This window comes from Cygnus atratus, chromosome 6, assembly GCF_013377495.2.
Source record: "Cygnus atratus isolate AKBS03 ecotype Queensland, Australia chromosome 6, CAtr_DNAZoo_HiC_assembly, whole genome shotgun sequence".
Lineage (NCBI taxonomy): Eukaryota > Metazoa > Chordata > Aves > Anseriformes > Anatidae > Cygnus > Cygnus atratus.
Window position 1 is genome coordinate 8,882,722 of NC_066367.1, and position 19,327 is coordinate 8,902,048.

At 44.5% G+C, this 19,327-nt stretch overlaps 1 protein-coding gene across 14 annotated transcripts in view; it reads right to left on the reverse strand.

The window, feature by feature from the left end:
* Positions 1-19,327, reverse strand: part of FN1 (fibronectin 1) — a 53,685-nt gene that overhangs the window by 11,874 nt on the left and 22,484 nt on the right. For 6 of the 14 annotated variants that reach the window (XM_050711687.1, XM_050711688.1, XM_035536838.2 and 3 more), the window contains exons 19-32: positions 18,726-18,998; positions 15,153-15,419; positions 13,546-13,640; positions 12,906-13,074; positions 12,590-12,676; positions 11,692-11,883; positions 7,849-8,031; positions 6,774-6,863; positions 5,891-6,160; positions 5,553-5,669; positions 4,964-5,128; positions 4,118-4,273; positions 3,205-3,318; positions 1,239-1,508 (exon numbers count right to left, since the gene is read on the reverse strand). In XM_050711687.1, coding sequence (XP_050567644.1) covers positions 1,239-1,508; positions 3,205-3,318; positions 4,118-4,273; positions 4,964-5,128; positions 5,553-5,669; positions 5,891-6,160; positions 6,774-6,863; positions 7,849-8,031; positions 11,692-11,883; positions 12,590-12,676; positions 12,906-13,074; positions 13,546-13,640; positions 15,153-15,419; positions 18,726-18,998 — 2,448 coding nt within the window. Of the gene's footprint in view, positions 1-1,238; positions 1,509-3,204; positions 3,319-4,117; positions 4,274-4,963; positions 5,129-5,552; positions 5,670-5,890; positions 6,161-6,773; positions 6,864-7,848; positions 8,032-9,079; positions 9,353-11,691; positions 11,884-12,589; positions 12,677-12,905; positions 13,075-13,545; positions 13,641-15,152; positions 15,420-18,725; positions 18,999-19,327 lie in introns of all 14 variants that reach the window. The other 8 variants (XM_050711692.1, XM_035536840.2, XM_050711693.1 and 5 more) reach the window with 3 other exon arrangements.

The window sequence follows — 19,327 nt, forward strand, 5'->3', positions numbered from 1 at the left end:
CTTGCATAACACAGGAAGCATCCACTGAAACATCTTGCCTTACTGTTTGTAATCCTCAGGCTGTAAACAGGGAAAAATATTCCTTACTATAGTGCCCCCTATTAGCATATTGCTGTGAAGTTTTCTAATTTTATAGACTGGAAATAAAAGATGTTTCTCCCTTGCTGCTTTGCTCAAGCAGAGCTCAATCTAAAGGCCATAAGAGTCAATGAAAGTCTTGAATGGCTTCAAATACACCTCTGAACAACCCACAAAGGGTGAGCCACAGAGAGTGGGCTTTAAAAAATTACTCCATTTGCATTTCTGGCAGGTAGTCAGCCAGCTGTTTCAATCATTACAGCACTTTGCTTCAGTTTAGTGCAATCTGAACACTAGGCACCACTGTCTTCATTACTGCCCTGGAATTAGAGTGCCAACTTTTCATCCACAAATGAATGGGAAACCTTTATTACAAAGGTGCTACTGCGACATGTCTGGCACTGTGCAAGCTTTGTAATGAATTCCATATTGCTAGAAGTAATCGTATCTCAAGGAAGAGTTTCCTTTTCCTTTCTCACAAAGGACTTTTAAATGTATTCTGCTCTGGGTTGGATCAGACTGGCACATCAGGGAATGCGGTCTCCTGAACAGAGGATGCCCTGTTCTTGTGGAGATGACGTGAGTGCAGGGTGCGGGCATACACACAGGCTGCAGTCCTTAGGCCAGTGCCAGTGAAGGATGCAGAGGCTCTGAGAGACCTCAAAGTCAACCAGTCTCCAAGCTTTTCACACTGATCTGTTCAATGAGGAGGTGAGGACCCTGGGGGATGGAAGCTGCCCTAGTCTGTCTGGTTTTGGTAACTGCTTCTGGTCACAGGGCCCCCAAACCCTACAGACAAGACAAGAGTGTGGTGAGAGGGTATTCCCACCAGGCGTTAGGCTCCCTGACTAGGGACTGAACATTACCAATCCACTTGAGGACTGAGAAAAGACTAATAAAGCAGCATCCCTCCTTTCCCTGCAATCTGCTTCTTCATTCCAGAAGATCTTTCCTGCACGCTCTCCCTTCCCCAGCGCATCCACAGGCCGACTCGGCTGGCAGCCAGCTCTCCAGTGCCAGCTCCTCGTCTCTCGGGAGCAATCACATCCCCTTTGCTGCCCCCGGGGCTTCCCCAGGGCCGAGCACCAGAAGCACACTTTACCCAACGGGGCAGAAGCCGCCGCTGCCATGGCCTGCTGGGCGTGTAGTTAGAGGTGTACCTGTGGACTGGGTCCCAGTGAGGGGCAGGCTCTCCATGTCATCGTATATGGCAACGATATTGATAGTGTACTCAGAACCTGGCCTGAGGCCATGCAGCTCAGCAGTGTCTTCTTCGCCACCTGGGGCCGGCAATAGCTCATGGATTCCATCCTCAGGGCTTGAGTAGGTCACCCTGTACCTGGTGACTTGCCCCTGCGGGCTTTCCCAAGCAATTTTGATGGAATCAACATCCACCTCAGTGAATGTTAGTCCTTTAGGGCGGTCAATGTCTGTTAGGCAAATTAACGGTAAGAGGTTAAGTGATAAAAAGCAGGTTGTGGGTGAGGAAAATAAAAAGCTTCTCTATTACATGCAAAGCAGTTTTCGGTTTTGCGCGGGCGAGAGGGTACTTGATTCTCCTCTGTGCTGCACCTTGCACACATGCTTACGCCTGTGCAGAGTCAGGCTGACAGTCTGCGGGTGCCAGACAGCAGGAAGGCACTCTTAGCCTTGCTGAACACCTTTGAGGCAGCCAGGACACCGATCTGTACCTGCATCTGAATCCCCTTGGCACTGGAACCCCCTTCAGACAAGTCCAGCAGCATTAAGCTAGCTTCAAGTGGTCAAGAGGAAAAAATTAAATATCTGGCTATCTCGAGACCTGTTTCTGTCTGAGACAGTATGTGGTGCCCAGTGCTAAAGGCAGCCAGACAACCCAGCTGACTTGGTAAGTTTGCATTCATGCTGCGTTAGCTTTTCACTATCGTCAGCTGCTGTGCGAAGCACCAGTCCGAGGAGAATCAGTCCCACTATTTTCTTTCATAAATTAACATCCAATTAACACACCTATCAAGAAAATTACTCAGTATATTATATTTTAAGATACCAGTTAGGAACAAAAAACTTTTCAGCTCTATTGAGTGCACAGAATGTCCACAGGTGCAACTGGGTGATGCACACACTTCCTAATTAGACCAATTAATTAGATTTTCCTAGAAAGATTTGAGCTTGATGCTAGACTGCAAGGTAAGTGAGCCTTGCTCCATACAAGTCTACTGTGGCTACACAGAGCTATACCCATCTGTTATACATAAAAGGAACTATAATACCATTTTTATATTGGATCCAAGTTATGCTCATCTAAAAGATTGCAACTTTTTTTTTTTATTTGCCATGTTATGTTAGTCCTGAATTTTCCACATTTTCTAGTTGGCAAAGATGATTTTTTCCAGGAACTTTTTGGTTCAAAATTGATGTGAACTTTCCCCTTCTCTGAAAAGCTTCAGCAAAATGTCTGTTGTCTTTAGGACAGTCCTGCAACTATTTGTGGCTGAGCTGTGGTTTTGAATGCAAGCTTGAGCACAGGAATAGTGTATATGGAAATCCCTACCTCAGAAGTGTCCCTGAAAAAGGCACTTACAGAGGCACCCTTCTGAATTAATTGCATGTTCCCTCTTGCCTCCTCTGTGCTCAGAGCAGTACTGTCCAGGCAGATAGAGCAACTGGAGGGCAGCATTCTTTTATTTTGGTAGTGCCTAGTCACAAATTCTTGGTAACTCATGAAGTTTCATTTACTCCTTTGCACAGGTCAAATGCTCCCAAGCTCAGTCCAGTCCCTTAACAGTAATCACCTTTGCCAACTAGCTCCATAAAGGAGATCTTTGCAAGGAGATCTTTGCACATTTTTTTCCACTGATTGGCTGAAGGCAAAGCCCAAAGAGACTTTGTGGCTTTAGTGAAAGAAAATCAGAAGTGCAGTATTTTGTGGGGTGGAGAGTTGCATTTTGCCAGCGTCTGGGGGAGAAGGACTGCATTTTTGCCAGCATCTGCAATTTAGGTGCATGGTACTTATCGCAGGGCAGGCCATCTTGCATTCTTCTGGGATCTGGGCACCTACCGCTTGGTTTCACTGGGGATGTGATACTGCATGGTAGATTCAGACATCAATAAATAACATGTTTTGTTACCGCAAAGTGAAATACATACTGGTGACAGCTGTCTCCACCAAGGGGAGGCTCTCTCCGTTCTGATTCTGAGCGTAGACACTGACCATGTACTCAACTGTGGGCTGCAGACCTTCAATAGTGACTTGTGTTTGATCTGGCAGGGAAAGAACAACATTAGTCTGTCTGCAGCTGCACAAAGCTGCAGAGCACCAGCCTCCAAGCAGTCTTGGATGAAGGGCCTATATTAGTCATTTCATGATTGAACATTAAAATGAGACAAGTTTGACACATCAGGTTTAAATTCTGCTTGCACTATGCTTCTCTGACAGTGCAGGACAAGGCACCTGCAATTTGCACCTGCTCAAAGGCCCCACAGCTCAAAGGGAGATTAACACAGTAGAAAAAGCAAGATCTGACCAGTTCTTGTTGTTTTCTGCAATAGGATTGACCATTAGCCCAGATGCAGCACAGGCACACCTGAGCACCTGTGTAAATCCCACAAAACCTTCTGCCCGTGTTCCTGAGAGCAACCTGAGAGATGGCTGGCCCTCTTTATGGTCACAAGATCAAGGCTGTATGTAGCAGGGACCAAGTTCCATATGCTGTGACTAAGGGACAATGCGACCCTCAGAAGGATTTTGGTGGAACTTTTGCTGGATGGTAGAAAATCCAATAGCATTCACTTAAAAATCCAGATATCTCTCAGATACACTGAGGTTGCCAAGGACAAACCTTTGCAGCAGAGTGGCATCACAGAAGTGTCAAGTTTTCAGGGCAAAAACGTGCCCTAGCTTCTGCTGGATGAGACTTCAGTGAAGTTAGCAGGATGGAAGAAAAGTGCAAGCAGGAAAAAGTTCGGTTTAGAGCATATGCCTAGCACCTGATGGTGCTGATTCTAGTGGTCCAGTCTTGCATGCTTTATAGACCTGTTGAAGGATGTCGTGTACTCTTACCTGGAGGGACATTTTTCGTTTTTGTGGGTCCATGGCCTTTCTTGGGGACAGCTGTCACCCGATATCCTGTGACTGGGGATGTTGAAGGGAGCCATCTGATGCTGATACTGTTGTCCTGGACATCGGTAACTTGCATCTGGGATGGTGTGTCTATTTCTGGGCAATAAAAACAGGTTTTCTGAGTACAATGCTACAGGAAACTCTCCCTCCACTGTTACCTCCTAGATGAATTTTATTCATCTCTTTTCTAGGCTGTGTTTCTTGGAACAGAAAGCATGAGGGACAAATAAATAGCAGCATGTTAGCCCAGAGCAAAAAGGTCTTAACCATGCTATATGGGTGACAGACCTTGTATAAGGGTTAGTTGAGGATTTCTGTTGTTTTTAAAGGTTACTAAATGCTTTCATCTGCAGCTACGGTAGGAGTAGGATCCAGACCAGGAGCGAGAAGAAAGTCCTGGAGTTAGAAATTTAGGTCTCATTGCAGTCACAGTGCACCAGAAGCACCAGAGTTGAGCCAACCAGGACTTCTGATATGAGAGCCCAACAGGATTTCCACTCCACAGCGAGCAGTCAAATATTGCTTGTCCCTATCTGGACTCCACTTGGTCTCCCCTCCTCCAAAAGTCTGAGATCCCCCTTCAGTGTCATGTACTTATCATGCTGGGCCACTGTTACATGCAGCTCCACTGAAAACAATGGGCTTAAAACACAGCCCAGGGTTTCTAACAGAAACCAGGGATCAGTGCCAACTTTATGGGGGGTAAGCCAAAAAAAAGCTTTTTTTTTATTTGTTTTGTTTTTGGTGAAGTTTTTGGTGGGGTTTTGTTGTACAGACAGGTCTCACCTGTTTTGTAGGTGACAGTAACTGGCTTGCTGCTGGCAGGGCTGTCTCCACGACCAGTTACAGCATACACGGTGATAGTGTAGTCCACGCCAGGTTTGAGGCCAGTGATGGTAGCAGTGGACACGGTGCCAGGCACTGTAAACTCCTGTACAGGGCTGCTTCCACCTGAAGAGGATGGGGTGGAAAAAGAAGTGTAATGGATCTCTTCAAGTATACATTTTCAATCATAAAAAAACAAGACAATCTTATAGGCATTAAGTTGAAGAGAGGATTATGTTGATTTCAGTGAATTTTGCGTCAGTTTTTTTCAGTCCAACCCAATGAAAAATTAAATATGCACACAGAAGCACCTCTAAAACAACTGGAGTGCTCCAAATGCTCCTTTTTGCAGGGGGCACATGAAGATAATTTGTTCTCCTGCAAAAATGAACCTTGTATTTGACAATCTTCTTTAAACATGCTGCAAAGATCTCAGAGAGAGGGGTTTTTGTCTGCTGCAGTCAAACTTGTCTTTGCAATTTGCTGTGGCTTTCTGATAGCCTCAGACTAGATCTGCTGATCTGCAACTGCCAGAGCAGCTTGCCCTCACCTGTTTCACCATAAGTGATCCGGTAGTATCTGACTGTCACTGCAGGAGCATCCCAGGAGATCACAAGGCTGGTTGGGCTGGTGGGGGTAACTTCCAGGTCCCTTGGAACGTCAGACACTAGAAATAGAAGTGAGAGAGAGTCTGAACACAACATACATCAGTACAGATCACACCCATCACACTGTACTTCTCTGCTTCTCATCTGTCTTAGTTCTAGCGCTGTGCACACATCTACAAGTGATGTATCATATCTAGTTTTAACAGCATCTACCTCACTAAAGGACACCTCAAATCCTCAAGGCAACTTTTAGTCAGCTTACTCGTCCCTCAAGGCTTACCTGTTGTTTGCTGGCCGACCAAGGGCACGCTCTCCTCCCTGCCGTTGATGGCAATGATGCTGACCACATACTCAGTCCCTGGGAGCAGGCTGGTAAGAGTGATGGAGTTTCGTGAGGGGGGCACGCGGTCCTCCTTGGGCTTGCTGGGACCATGCTCTGGGTGATACCGGATTCTGTAGCCGGTGATGGCGGCACGAGGAGCAATCCAGTGGACGGTGAAAGAGTTGGCAGTTATATCCGAGAAGTCAAGGCCAGTGGGGGAATCGAGACCTGGGTATTTCAAAGAGACAAGAGACTGAGCTCAGCTGAACAACTAATCATCACCACTGTCTTGTTGCATGAAGCTCAGTACCAAGACTCTGCCGTATCTTAAGCCAAATGCTATTCAGCTGTGGAACTAAGCACACACATGTTCAGGATCAAAGCAAGATAAACAAGTGCTGGAACACAACTGCAGGAAAGTGTATGGCAACTTTGGTCAACATCTGAAGTCTTCTCTAAATAACCAGTCTGACTTGTTTTAATATTTGTTCTTACACAGACAACACAACATAAAGCAGCACACAACCAGCAAGCTCTGTTACAGCTGTAAAACAAAAGTCACCGACGGATACAATAGGCTCTGCCTGGGCTCGTTCTCAGGCACACACGACTGGTACATTCACACGAGGGTCTATGATGCTCTATTTAGAACCAAAAGTTGTGGCTCACACCAAATGAGATATAAGACATCCTAGTATTTCCCAAGTTGTGGATTTGCATTGCTCTGATATCTATCTGACGGTCTGTCGACAAGGTGACCACACAAGCAAGGGCAGCAAGATCAACTTAATGGACGACACTAATTAATGCACAAAGCACGTCTTATGCTTTTTCTAAGTACCTGTTTTCTGGATTCCGGACAAAGGTGCACTCTCATGTTGCTCAGAAACACTGTAGACTCTCACAAGATATTCAGTACCAGGGAGCAGATCTGTGGAGTTTAAGTAAAGGGGTTTAGTCAGATTTCTTTACTAATGACTAGAAGTCACTTAAAAAGCTATGCAATTTTAATTGTGTTTATGGGGATAATCGGGTTTTACCTGATGGAAGGTCTGAGCCTTCAGGACAGTCAAACTCAAATCTTTTTTTGTGGCATTACTGTTGCCAGAAATGTTTTAGCCTGAAGGAGCACGGTATCCTGTATCACTGTGTTCTTATGTTGTGGGGACTGGCTAGAAGCAATGAGTTTTCATCACAGCCCCTTCTAGCTATCTAGTTATGTACCAGGGTAAAGCTTTAGCTGATATAAACTGAAACAGAGCCGAGGATTTTCAGCGCAGCTATTCTAATTTACATGAGCTTCAGATCTGGACCCTTATTCTAAAAAGAGCTATCGTCTTTCACTCAACCAATCCAATTCCAGGATGGGGAAAAAAAAACCTTGAAGTAAAACACAACTTTTGCACCAGCAAAAATTAACTCAGTTTTTGAAAAGTGCCCAAGATTTTTTGCCATGTCCCCTGAAGTTCCAAACAGTATTTATCTTCTGGTCCCAAATATACAGAACCAAAGGGACAATGACCTTTGGCACATTCTGATCGCCCCTGCCCCCCCCCTCCCCCCAAACCTCTGCACTATAGGTCCTTGTCTTCTTTGGCAAACTAGGAGAGTAATATGTATTTACTCTTAATACCTAACCAGGCTGCAAAGCAAAGCAATTACCCCATACTCTGATTCACCACCGTCCTTGGACTGATGGGAAAAGCTTTCCTGTGGTTTACTTTTAACTTAGTTAAAGCAAGTGGCCAAAATCCACCTGTGTGCATTTGCATGAGGCTACTTTGACATCAGCTTGTATCAGCTGAGAGTTTGACCAGTTATACTTACAGCAAACAGTTTTATTTTCCCTCATCTTATGCCACATCTCCACCCATATATAAGGGGCCTCTTATATTTGTCTTATCTAATTCTCTTACTTGTTAAGATCACCATGTTGTCAGAGGGTGAAATCGTCAGCTCTGCAACATCTTCGTCCTTCTTCACAGGTGAGTAGCGCACCAAGAAGCTGCTCAGCACGATGGAAGTTGGTGCAGTCCATGTCACTCTCATAGTATCAGGCCCCACATTAGTGAAGCGGAGATCAGTGGGAGGAGGCACAGCTATATAGCAAAGAACAAATATATATTAATCTTCTCTGATACATAAAAGTTGATCGAGACACGTGTTTAGGGAGTCACTAGAGAAATATCTCATGCATAACAGACTGTGTCAGATCCATGCAAACAGACTTCTAGACTACATTTGGTTCTACTACAGTTAAGAGAAAAATATGCCTGTACTGCTGTCAGGCTCCTTTAGCCTCCTGGCATTTCCCAATACTTTAAATATACCCTTCGGGGCTAATTTGAAAACAAGGTAGCAAGTTTCAGTAATGTGCTTCTTGCAGCTGGATTTCATATTACAGATGTGGAGCCAAGAGAGGTTTAAAGTTGCCATACAGCAGCTTACAGCTGGAAAAGTCATCTCATCTAGAATTCATACATGCACACACAGGAGAGGAGAGGGTATACCACTAATTTCCTATGACTACTTCTACTTGTGTTGAAGGATTTACAGCCTCCGGATTTTCAGACACAATAGGATTTCATGCAAGAACCAGTTTTCAGCTCGCCTTCTGCCCATGCACTACAGAGACCCTTGACGGTGTGACATGGCTGTCAATGGCATGTCCTCAGGGAGTGGTGTTTCATCTGCATCCTTTAGGGCAGTGTGGAAAGAGTGGGGCCACCACTGAAACAAACTGCTAGAGGCTCAAATAGCTCTCAAGGCTACAAATAAGCTGGAGGGTGCCTGCTGAACTGCTTCACCCTTTGGCACTCTGATTTTGGGGAACCACAGTTTAAATGTCTGGTGTATATATAGCTCGTGTTTCACACTCTCGATTCCAACTGGATCCCAGAAATCTGAAGGTGAATGAGGCTTGCAAGCCTGCAGCCATTCACAGTATTAAAATGCCTCAAATTAGAAAATTGAGCAGTGCATATCCAGCCCCAGCTGCCATTTAGAAAAAGAATTAAGCTGGGTTTGTCTGTCTTTCCCCCAGTGAGTGGCTCAATTCCTCTTTGGACAAAGCCCTGTCATCCCAACAGCTAGTGACAGCATGAAACACCGTCCATGTCACGAAACACAGAAGTTTTCAAAATTCACCCGTTTGCTGTGTCAGAGTGGTAGGGGCGCTCTCTCCGCCATTAATGAGTGTGATTACACTGATGTCGTAATCAATGCCCGGCTCCAAGCCTGTGACTGTGTAGTATCCTACTGAGGAGTCCACAAAATCTTCAAAAATAGGGACACTTTCTCCTGCCGCAACTACTGTGATGCGGTACCCAATAATGGTGGAGGCATTTAACGGGGTCCACCTCAGGCCGATGCTTGAGTCAGTTATGTCAACAAAGCTTAGGTCAGTGAGTTGGGGCACCTCTAATGAGTTAAAGAGCAAACGGAAGAGGCAAAGACACACAGAGGCAAAAGAAAGACGGGGGAGAAAAAAGCAGTGTTCATCACTATTAACATTGACAGAACTGTGGAAGCAATTGTGGTGATATGAAGACTTTCTCTTAGGGGTTGGGGAAAAAAGGAATTTGGGGAAGGGGAGGGTGTTGGGGTATTTTTGCAATTTATTTTGTACCCTTCTACACAGTCTCCAGCTGCCTCACTGGGCAGACAGAAGCTGAAACCCAGATTCCCCCAAGACAATGTTCTTTCAATTCAGACGTACAATTTTCAAAAAGGCCTGCAGCAGGCCAGCCACTGATGAGACAAAGAACCATCATTTTCTGACAGAGGAAAAAAGCACACCCCAATTATTTTTTCCAAGTTAAGAACAAAAGAACAAAGTTTTAGTGTATAAATAAAACAAGCTGATCTGAAATATTAGTGATTGACCTAGAGATTTTGTCTTGTTCAGATGTTAAACTTAACTTTTATCATTGGGATCATAAAAATATCAACCCCTTTGAAGGGGATGAATTGGCCTACACCACCAGCCAGTGAGAACCATCATAAAGCTTCAGTGAGGATCACCCAGTATCCAAACTACTTACAGTGGACTTGGAAAAAAGTCTCAAATACCTGTAATGGCTTGAGGGTCTGGCCCAGAATTCCTCAAGTTCTACTTACCACTAACTGCTGCCAATATATGTGCTAAAAAAGATGATCCAGAACGGTGAATAACAAGAGACTTTTTTTTGAAAAGATGGCAAATGGTTAAAAATTAGCTTTAGATGGTATGTATTCTGTAAGAGTGAGAATGTCACCATAATCAGAGGGTATGCCTGGACACGATGTGGCCAACAGGCTGACTTGATTCATTGACTAAATTTTTCAAAGCCTCAAACCTGATCCTCTGTAATGACCTTCTAGATTCTGCCTAAGTGTCTGTATGGCCAACAAGCACAGCTCTTCCTACAACATTTTTCCTATGGACATTATTCCTAAAGCAAAGCTGTTCCTTTCCTTTACATTAAGACCAACAGAACAAGGGTGAGCATGTGTATAAATGTTAGACGCATCTTTAATCTACAATGGTCAAACCTTCAGCTGCTCAAGTCAATAAACTGGTATTGACTTAAGCCACAAGATTTGGCTGTATAACTTTAGCCAGGTGATCCTGAAATTAGTGGGAGTTAATAGCTGCCTTTCCTCATTCAGGATCAGACACTGGCAGGTGAGTCAAAGATTCAAGGCTCAGTATCAGTTCTGTTGGACTGTTACATCTTAGCCTGAAAAGGAATTATGGGAGAGTAATATTGGAAGAGACTGACTGGCTTTAATAATAGTGGTTATGTTCTATTTTACTGTCCTGCCACGACAAGAGGAAAAAAAAAAAAAAAAAAACAAACTTATTTTACAGAATAGATGCCAAAAATATCGGTTTTCTGTAAAATCATTGTTAATCCACACGGAATGCATGTATCATATCACCTTTAAAGAGTGCTAAAAGCCAAAGACATACATTCTTAGCTCTTTCTCACACCAGAAGATGGAAAAAGGGCTAAAGCTATTACTGCCTTAATTAGGCAGTATCACAGTATTAGTTGACTCCCAGGGAGCATACAGCACTTCAGTGAAGCATGGAAATTTTGAAGCAGTGTTATATGAGCAAGCAAACAGTAGCTGGCATCACTTCAGGGCTGAGCAGAAAAAAAAAAACAAACAAACAAGGCCCTCACAAAGGAAAATGAAATGAAGCCATCTGGGGAGATGGACATTAATTTTGCTAGTGTGGCAACAAAGGTAGTTTCTGCAGTCATCTCAGTATGTAATGGGAGATGGCACAGACCACTTGTGTCCCAGAAGATGGGCATTTCAGCCTCCGCTCTCTTCTCCATTGTGCTGATCTTCTGCCATTATTGCTGCCAAAACTTCCTTTGCTTGCATCCTATTCATACCCCTCCTCACTTACTTCCTACTCCCACTGGCTGTGCTCCAGATGCTGGGGCACTGCAGGGTCAAATATAGTCTCTGCTGTTCTCCGGCTCTGAGCTGCACCAGCACTCATCTCCTTAATCATCATGTACTGCTGCACCAGCCCCATCTCCTTAACACCATGCTGTCTATGGACAGAAGATAGGCCACCCACACTGAAGTGGGTATAAAAACTCCTGTCATACCATGGAACACAGCTATTCTGTTTCTTGAGACTAAATCCGAAGTCCGAGCCTCTGCCAGACGACTAGCTGGAGTTCTGCAATGTAGAGCTCTCTGGCTTAACAATTTGAGTTTTGAGAAGCTAAAACTGCTGCTCATCCTTTTGTTACCTTGTGTGATGGTTTTGGAGATGGGGATGCTCTCCTGCTCGTCCTTGACTGAGTAAACACTGACGTTGTACTCCACACCCGGGTTGAGGTTTTCAAAGGTGCAGGTAGTCTGATCTGCACCTACCACTTCCTCCAAGGTGGAGCCCTGCTGCCCGTCGGTAGGAGCAGTGGTCACTCGGTAGCCACTAATTCCTGAAATACAGATATCCAGTATGCAGTAAACTCGTGCTCTACTTATATCAGGCATCAGTATAAACATCTGAGGCAAACATTACATTTCGCAAGTGTTTTTGCCAGCCCAAACCCAGCAGGCAAGAGGTTCCTTTGCCAAACACTCTGATATGAGCTCTGGGGGCACACCACCCTCACAGCATTATTTCAGTTTCCTGTGAGACCTTTCAAGGTGAAAAAAAATCTCATGACATATCAAGAAAAGATACATCTGCTGACAGTGGAGTTTTCAAAAGCCTTTCAATCCTTGTTTTATGGGAGCCAATTGTACAGCTCCCAACAGATTCTACAGGGAAAGATCTTGAACACTTTCAGAAATTCCATGCTTACTCTCAATGGCATGAACTCATTCTTCACTGCCAAAAGTCTTTTTTGGGTCTATTTTGCTTTTCCTGTTTAAACACCAGTTGGAATATTTGAAGAAATCCTTCAAATCCCTAAACCAGCTGAAATGATTAAAAGCAAGTCAAGGAATGCAAGTCATGAGAAGTTCTATGGCAGCCTATACTTAACTGTGAATTATATCCTTGGACATATCCAAAAATATATATATATTTTTTCCTTAAATGGCTCAGTAGCAAGCTTCCCATCAAGATCTTAGGCACTGTAGAATAAGCATTACCATTCTGGCACAACGGAGGGTTCAAAGCACAGTGCATATAGCTACCTGGAGTTGTGCTTCTGTCCCAGGAGACTATCAGGATTCCAGTATCGGGATTGGGCTCCAGGCGCAGGTTGGTTGGTGGAGACAGGGCTGCAAGCATTCAGAGAAATTAATCATTTATGGCACTGAGAACCACGTCAGCTCCCTCAGCATCCCTTCTCCCCACATTCTGTCCTCACCCTTCAGAATTAGTGCTACCGTCACCTATGCAGAGACACCTTCCAGACCACAGCAGGAAGAAGCTAGGACTCCCAGAAGACAGAGGAACACAGAGGAAGCAAGGGGAAGGAGTAATTATGGAAAAGCGTAAGTGTCATACGTGTAATCACTCTCCTGATGATGGGAGTCTCTCTCTCCTGGCCGTCCATCAGGACGGTGAGGCTGTAGGTGTACTCCACTCCTGGGGTCAGGCCAGATATCACGATGCTGCCAGAATCAGAGATGACCTCCCGGGGAGCCTCTCCACCTTGGCTTGGGCGCACACCCAGCTGCAGAGAAACAGCAAAGTTTGCTTTTCAGTCTCTAATACTCCTGTCCCAGGTAATTATCAGCATTCTGACTTGTCATCCAATGCGAGGATCATGGGTCTGTATGCTTCACACCAACCACTAGGCCTGTAGCTTGTTTTAGACAGCCTGAGCTCAAGCTGAGTTGTTTCATACCCTCTGGTTGGAAACCTGACCTGTATAGGCCTTCACGGTCCTATCAGCAAACTGACTGCAGAAATATAGCCACAAGGGACCATGAGGCCTGTAAATAACATGTCCCACTGAGGAACATGACATGAAGAGGACATACTTGCATCAGCCTCTCTGATCTGCACCTGCCCCCTGTAAGTAGAATGTTTTTTCCACCTCTTTCCTTTGTGCAATGTTCACTGTAGTCCATAGTTATCAGCTATAGTTAGTCCACCAAATTGCAGAGAAGCAAGAAAAGCACCGGATTTTGTTTTCTCCTACCTTGAAACCAATCCTTGGGGCAGGCGTCCAGGTGATGACAATAGAAGTCTCAGTCACTTCTGTGTTGAAAGGAGGAACAGAGCCAACAGGCTGATCTGTGAAGTGAATTAACAGAGACAGGCTGCTGTGCTGGTGATGAACAGTTGGAAAACACAACCTAGGGCAGTCCAAATAGCCAAAGCTATGTAGTAAGATGCTGAACTGTATTAGTTTTGAAAAGCAAAAAGACAAGATGACCTCTATCTTCTGCAGCATGCAAGTGGTCTAGTCATGGTCAGTGTTTTTGTTGTTCCTGAGGAAAACCAGAATACTGAGCCAGGCCTCCTATCTCCTCTATCCATCCAACCCCAAGAATTTGGGGAATACTGTTTTTGGCATGATATCTAAAGTGTTCCTCTGAAAGCAGGTTTTTCCTTCACTCACCATGTGCCATTCAAACAGCAGAACACTACACCCTTGTTTGTCATCCAGCTGTCCCAGATAGGACCATCTCATCCCTCACATACATCTTCAGCTCTTTTGAAGTCAGAGTGAAAGAGAGCTCAAAGTCCATCTGAGGAATCTGTGGTCTCATTGATATCTGTGAGGAGTACCACACAGAAGCCAAGGCTTTTGTGTATCCCAGAATCAGTCTAAACTCCACTGCACTTAATCTGAATTGACCACATGAATACTGAAGAGATTGTTTATTCATTTATAGTTGCAAACTGGTGAGGTTTCATTCAGATCAGCCAGAATTTTAAGACAATATTCATGTGAAGATATCCAATCATATCCTAATTGAGAAATATTTATAGATAAGACTGTCTCTGTCAGCAAAAAGCACCTCGCCAAGGTCAACAGTGTTACTGTGGTGATGAATTTAAACCCTTATTTTAACTTCACATTGTTATAAAATAAACCACATTCCCTTTTGAAAAGAGGATGTGGTTCTGGGCTTGGAGGGCTTTGAGTTTTGTCAGTTTATATGACTGCATCATTATTTAAAAAGGAAGTCTACTTGCTCTTTCTAGACGCACACGTGATTTTCTACAGACCTGCTTTTACTCTCAAGATCTGCTTAGTATTTCTTCCATGGAAGCTGCACAACTATAAGTGACTGAGATCTTAAAAAGTGTGTAGAATTTAACCTTCGTGTTAGTTTCTGTAACTGCTGTTGCTTAGACAGCATGGTTGGGCTTGAGAAATGACTGCCTTCAGCTTTATACAAATAACAGATTAATTATTCCTTACCCATTTTAAGGGAACTGTTTGCTTTCCTTGATTTGCCATGCCAAAACCAAACAACTGGCAAGACCACAAAATTAAATGTCTTTGTTGTTCAGTTAACCAAAAACTGAGGTACCAGCAACGTTTCTACTTTTGTTTTTAATCATCAAGAAGCTGAAATATATTTTACTGAAAGCTTTTTGATGCAAATAACTCTTTTACTGCCAAAAAGTTCAAAAGGAAGAAAAAGGAGTATTTCCCAAGCAGTTCTGCTGGATTGCCACTTCAAAAGGGTTCTTCTGTAAAGCAGTTCACAATAGCCACTTTCAGCTCAAGCCTACAGTTTTGAGGAAGGGCCAGGGTACCAGGGAAGAGGAATACGTGCCTATTATACTTACAAGTCGTGAAGACTCCAGTCTCTCTTGCGCTTTGCAAGTCTTCTTTAACTGCCACGAGGTACACTGTGTACTCAGTGCCGGGCTGCAGGTTCCTGAGGAGGTACTTCGTGGCAGAAGGTCCCACGTTGTAGGTCCGTGGCTGGCCTCCTCTCGTGGGACCTGCAGTCAGCCGGTATCCTGTGATCACAGCACGGGGCCGCATCCACAACACTAGCACCGAGTGCTCCGTGGTATTGAGGAATCTCAGGTTGGTTGGGGCATCAAGTTCTGGAATTAAAAAAAGCAGAACATGCATCAGTTTTTTTGGTTCAACCCCATCTCATCCCTACTTCCAAAGCACTTCCACTACCTTGCATAAAAACATGGGTGTAAAGTGAGGCTGTTGTGCCTGTATTTTAGGGCATTAGCATAACAGCAAGAAAGAGGGAAGGTGGGGGCCGTGAGGGAGCTGGAAATACAAATGAAATAACCATATCCATGTCTCAGTGCCACCCACTAATACGCACCGATCCTAGTTTTAGGCTCCAAAGAAAATAAAGACTCCGTGCCACACAGATCTGCCATACATGCCATCCCACAGGGCAGCCAGGCTCACGGCAGAGGCAAGACAGATGAATCCAACAGCTCTGAGGAATTGCCATAGTTTCTCATGGATGATGATTTTTTTTTTTTTTTAAATTAGCTCAGTTTAGACTTGCCAGCATTAGCAAGACTGAAACCTAACTTATAGCCCCTTTTCATCTGAAAGGATAAATGTTTTTGAACCTTTGCCCAGTCCTCCTCCCTGCCCCCCTCAAAATCCCTTCCCAAAACAAAACACCCCCCTGCCTTGTCCTTTTAATGACAAAATAATGAACAGTCAGCAGCTTTCTGGAGAAAACCAGCCTAGAGCTACTTAAAAATAACCATGCTGTGGAACTGACCATACAACAATCCTAGGCATGCTCATCTCTCCCACGGAAGTCATGCAACAAGCTCTTATCAGGCTTCCTCCGCATTTTATCGCTACCTCTGGGAAGCTGCCGAAACCGTTCGCCCAGAAAACTACACAAACAAGGGCCTGAAGTGACACAGCTTCTGAAGTGCTGCACTCGAGTCCCCAGCGAGTGGCAGAGATGTCACTGCCTTCAGCATAGGAGCTCTTGGGACAGGATGAGACTCAGACAGGGAATAACACTTGAGCAATTCTGTTCCACAGCAGGCAGCGTAGCACTGGCTGCAGCAAAGAGTTGCATGTCCACATGGCAAGCTTCCCCACCTTTTGCAGTCTCCAGTCGCATGTTAAAATTAAAACCAGGGAGGAGAGGTTCCATCAGTGCTTTTTTTGATGGCAAATGCCTTCCCCGGCCCAGCAAACAACATTTTTGTGATAGAATTAATGTTTTTGTCACCCTCCCAGTGATTCAGAGCAGCAGTTGTTGCCCTTTTCCCCCTCTACCTGCTTGTTTTCTCCTTTTTTGAAGGGGGAAGGAAAAGGAAGCAAGGCCTTCCTTCTTCCATCCCTTCCGAAGATGAGGAAAATATTTTGAAGAGACAAAGGATGAGTGTGGCCCTCCTCCCTAGGCCCCTCTCCAACCAGCAAGGCTGAGAGTCAGCTTTCTCTCTTCTTGGTACTTAGGTCTGTGTTGAGTCCCATCTGACAAGGATTGCATCTTTATCCATTTGTAGTCTACAGTCCCTTTCTGCACAACTTAATTTGACAGCTCTATTAGGCTTTTATCACTTCCTCTCCCCATACTGAAGAAAAGAGGGGATGATACAAAGCCACACACACTTGGGGTTTGTTTGTAGATTGCTCTTTAACGGAAGGCCGAGAAGAGAATCACATTTACACCGTGGGAAGAGACTTCTGCTGTGGGGTTTTCCTTGGGAACTCTGAATGATTTCTGTTTCCCAGGACTTTCGATTACAGGATGCAATTTATGTGAATACTTTCTGAAATGTGGTTTAGGCAGAGCAGTTAAGCAGATGATCACAGCCAAAGGAAAAGGATTCTAGACATTTGCTACTAGCCCTGCGCTCTCTGAATCAAGTGTCTGTGCTCTGATGCACATTTGTGTGTTGATTTTGAGATGGGCTCTACACCTATCCAAGGCTCCTGAAAACAACCACAAAACACTCACAGATCTGAGAGTTGAGCCCTTCTTTTTCTGCATGCTTCTGAAGAAGCTCAGATTCCTAAGCTGCATCCTTGCTATTGAAAGACTCAGTTGAAATAGGAGAGGGCATTCACACCATCTGTGTCACACTACAGACAGGTACCCATGGCAAAAGTCAAACAAAGATCCTATTTCCCCTGCATAGTCAAGGGGGAGGCTCTATTCATGGTTCCTAACTTTATGGCTATAAGAAACTATTTCTGAAACAGCAGGACTATATTCAGATAACCCCGTTTCCTTTCCTTCCTTCTCATCTTTATAGGAGTTGGGCTGGATTCTCAAAAGCTGCTTTTATTCACTGAAAAGTGTAAGAACAACAGATGTGCATAGCTGAATTTAGATTTAGGTTGTCTCCCCCATCCCACCTGGGGAGAATGAGCAAGTGGCTGCATGGTGCTTACCTACCTGCAGGGTTAAACCACAAGGTGGTCCTTTGAATAACGTAACCTGGTTGAAGAACACCACAACACCTAGTCACCCTCCTACTGCCCGATAAACAGGATCTGTTCAAATAAACCAGGTCCCAGGCTCTGTCTGGTCTGCTTCTCTTGGATCATGAACAGAGATAACCAACCAAAACCATGCTCAACTCTTCCTCTTCCCTCTGAAAACCTACTTCTTGCCCACCCAATGCTCTTCTCTTCTATGTGCTTCTGCAAAGCAGAGAGCAATGCTTGACAGACTGTGCTTTGCTTCTCACCTTGCCTCACACTGGTGACACGTTGCACTGCCACTAGATCACTAACAACAAGGTTCTGAGAGATCCTGCACACCCCTTCTCAAAAAAATACACACTCTCTGTGACACCATCAGTCTGTTGAGATCCCTGCAAAGCAGTTTCCTGGGTTTTACTGGGACAGTGAAATTTCTGGGGTGAGACAGGCTGTGGAAAGCCAGGCCTGACCTGGTGAAGCTAAAATGCAGTCCTTTTAAATGACAAGGCCTGTCCCTACATGCGCGTGCAGAACTCCTACCAAAGGCAGGAGCCAAACAGGTATGTGGCTGTCAGAAAGGAGATAGGGATTTTCAAAGCAGTCTCAGCAAGGCTCTTAAGTCATGCTGAAATCTGCCCTAAGGTATCCTCAAAAAAATCACAGGCTGTGATCTGCACAGTAAAAGAACTGCAGGGCCCATCAATTCTCAGCCAGTAATAAAAAAGTTGAATTCCAGCCATACGAAATTGTTTTAAAGTGCCATGAGAGTTAAACTCCCATTGGAAAGCCCTGGAGGAGGATAAATCTGCTGAAGAGATCATTGTTTGACTGAATGAATTCCCAGCCCTGTCATCCTAGTTATGGGATAACTCCCGGGCTATAACTGGTGCACTTTAAGTGCTCTGTTTATACATTTCTCTAAGCGACAGAGGAATAAGCACTTCAAAAGGTTGAGAAAAGCATGAAGGGAAGACACTTACTGGTGGTTTGCTCTCCAGTCAAAGGTTTGCTCTCCCTGCCGTGGCTCACGGCAAAGATCTTAAAGAGATAGGTTGTTCCTGGGATCAGGTCAACAACTTCAGCAAAAGAGCTTCTGGTAATGGGCAGCCTCTGGCCATGCTGGCCAGGGCGATTGACGGGGATTGCTTCCACCCGATAGCCAGACACTTGGCTCTGTGGTGGCGTCCACATGATGGTGACCTTGACATCAGAAACTTCCACGAACTGCAGATCTCGGGGTGAAGGAACTTCGTCTGAAAGTAGGGAGACGAAACAGCATTAGAGGGAATCCTTAGTAACTGGTAGAAGCTATAGGTTTACATGGAAGAAAAAAAAAAACCTAATTTTGATTCAACAATGGATAGCCCAAGAATATTTACCAAATAAATATCATGATAACCTTGCCTTAAAGGCATATACACAAATTCCAAGACAATATTCAAGCAGACTACAATTCAAAGTATAACTACATAGCTTTAACTATTTTATGATTTCAGTCAAAATATCTTGCCGTCAAACAAGAACAAAAAAAGCAGACGTAATATGCTACAGAATACCAAATATATGCAGAATCAAAAGCTTG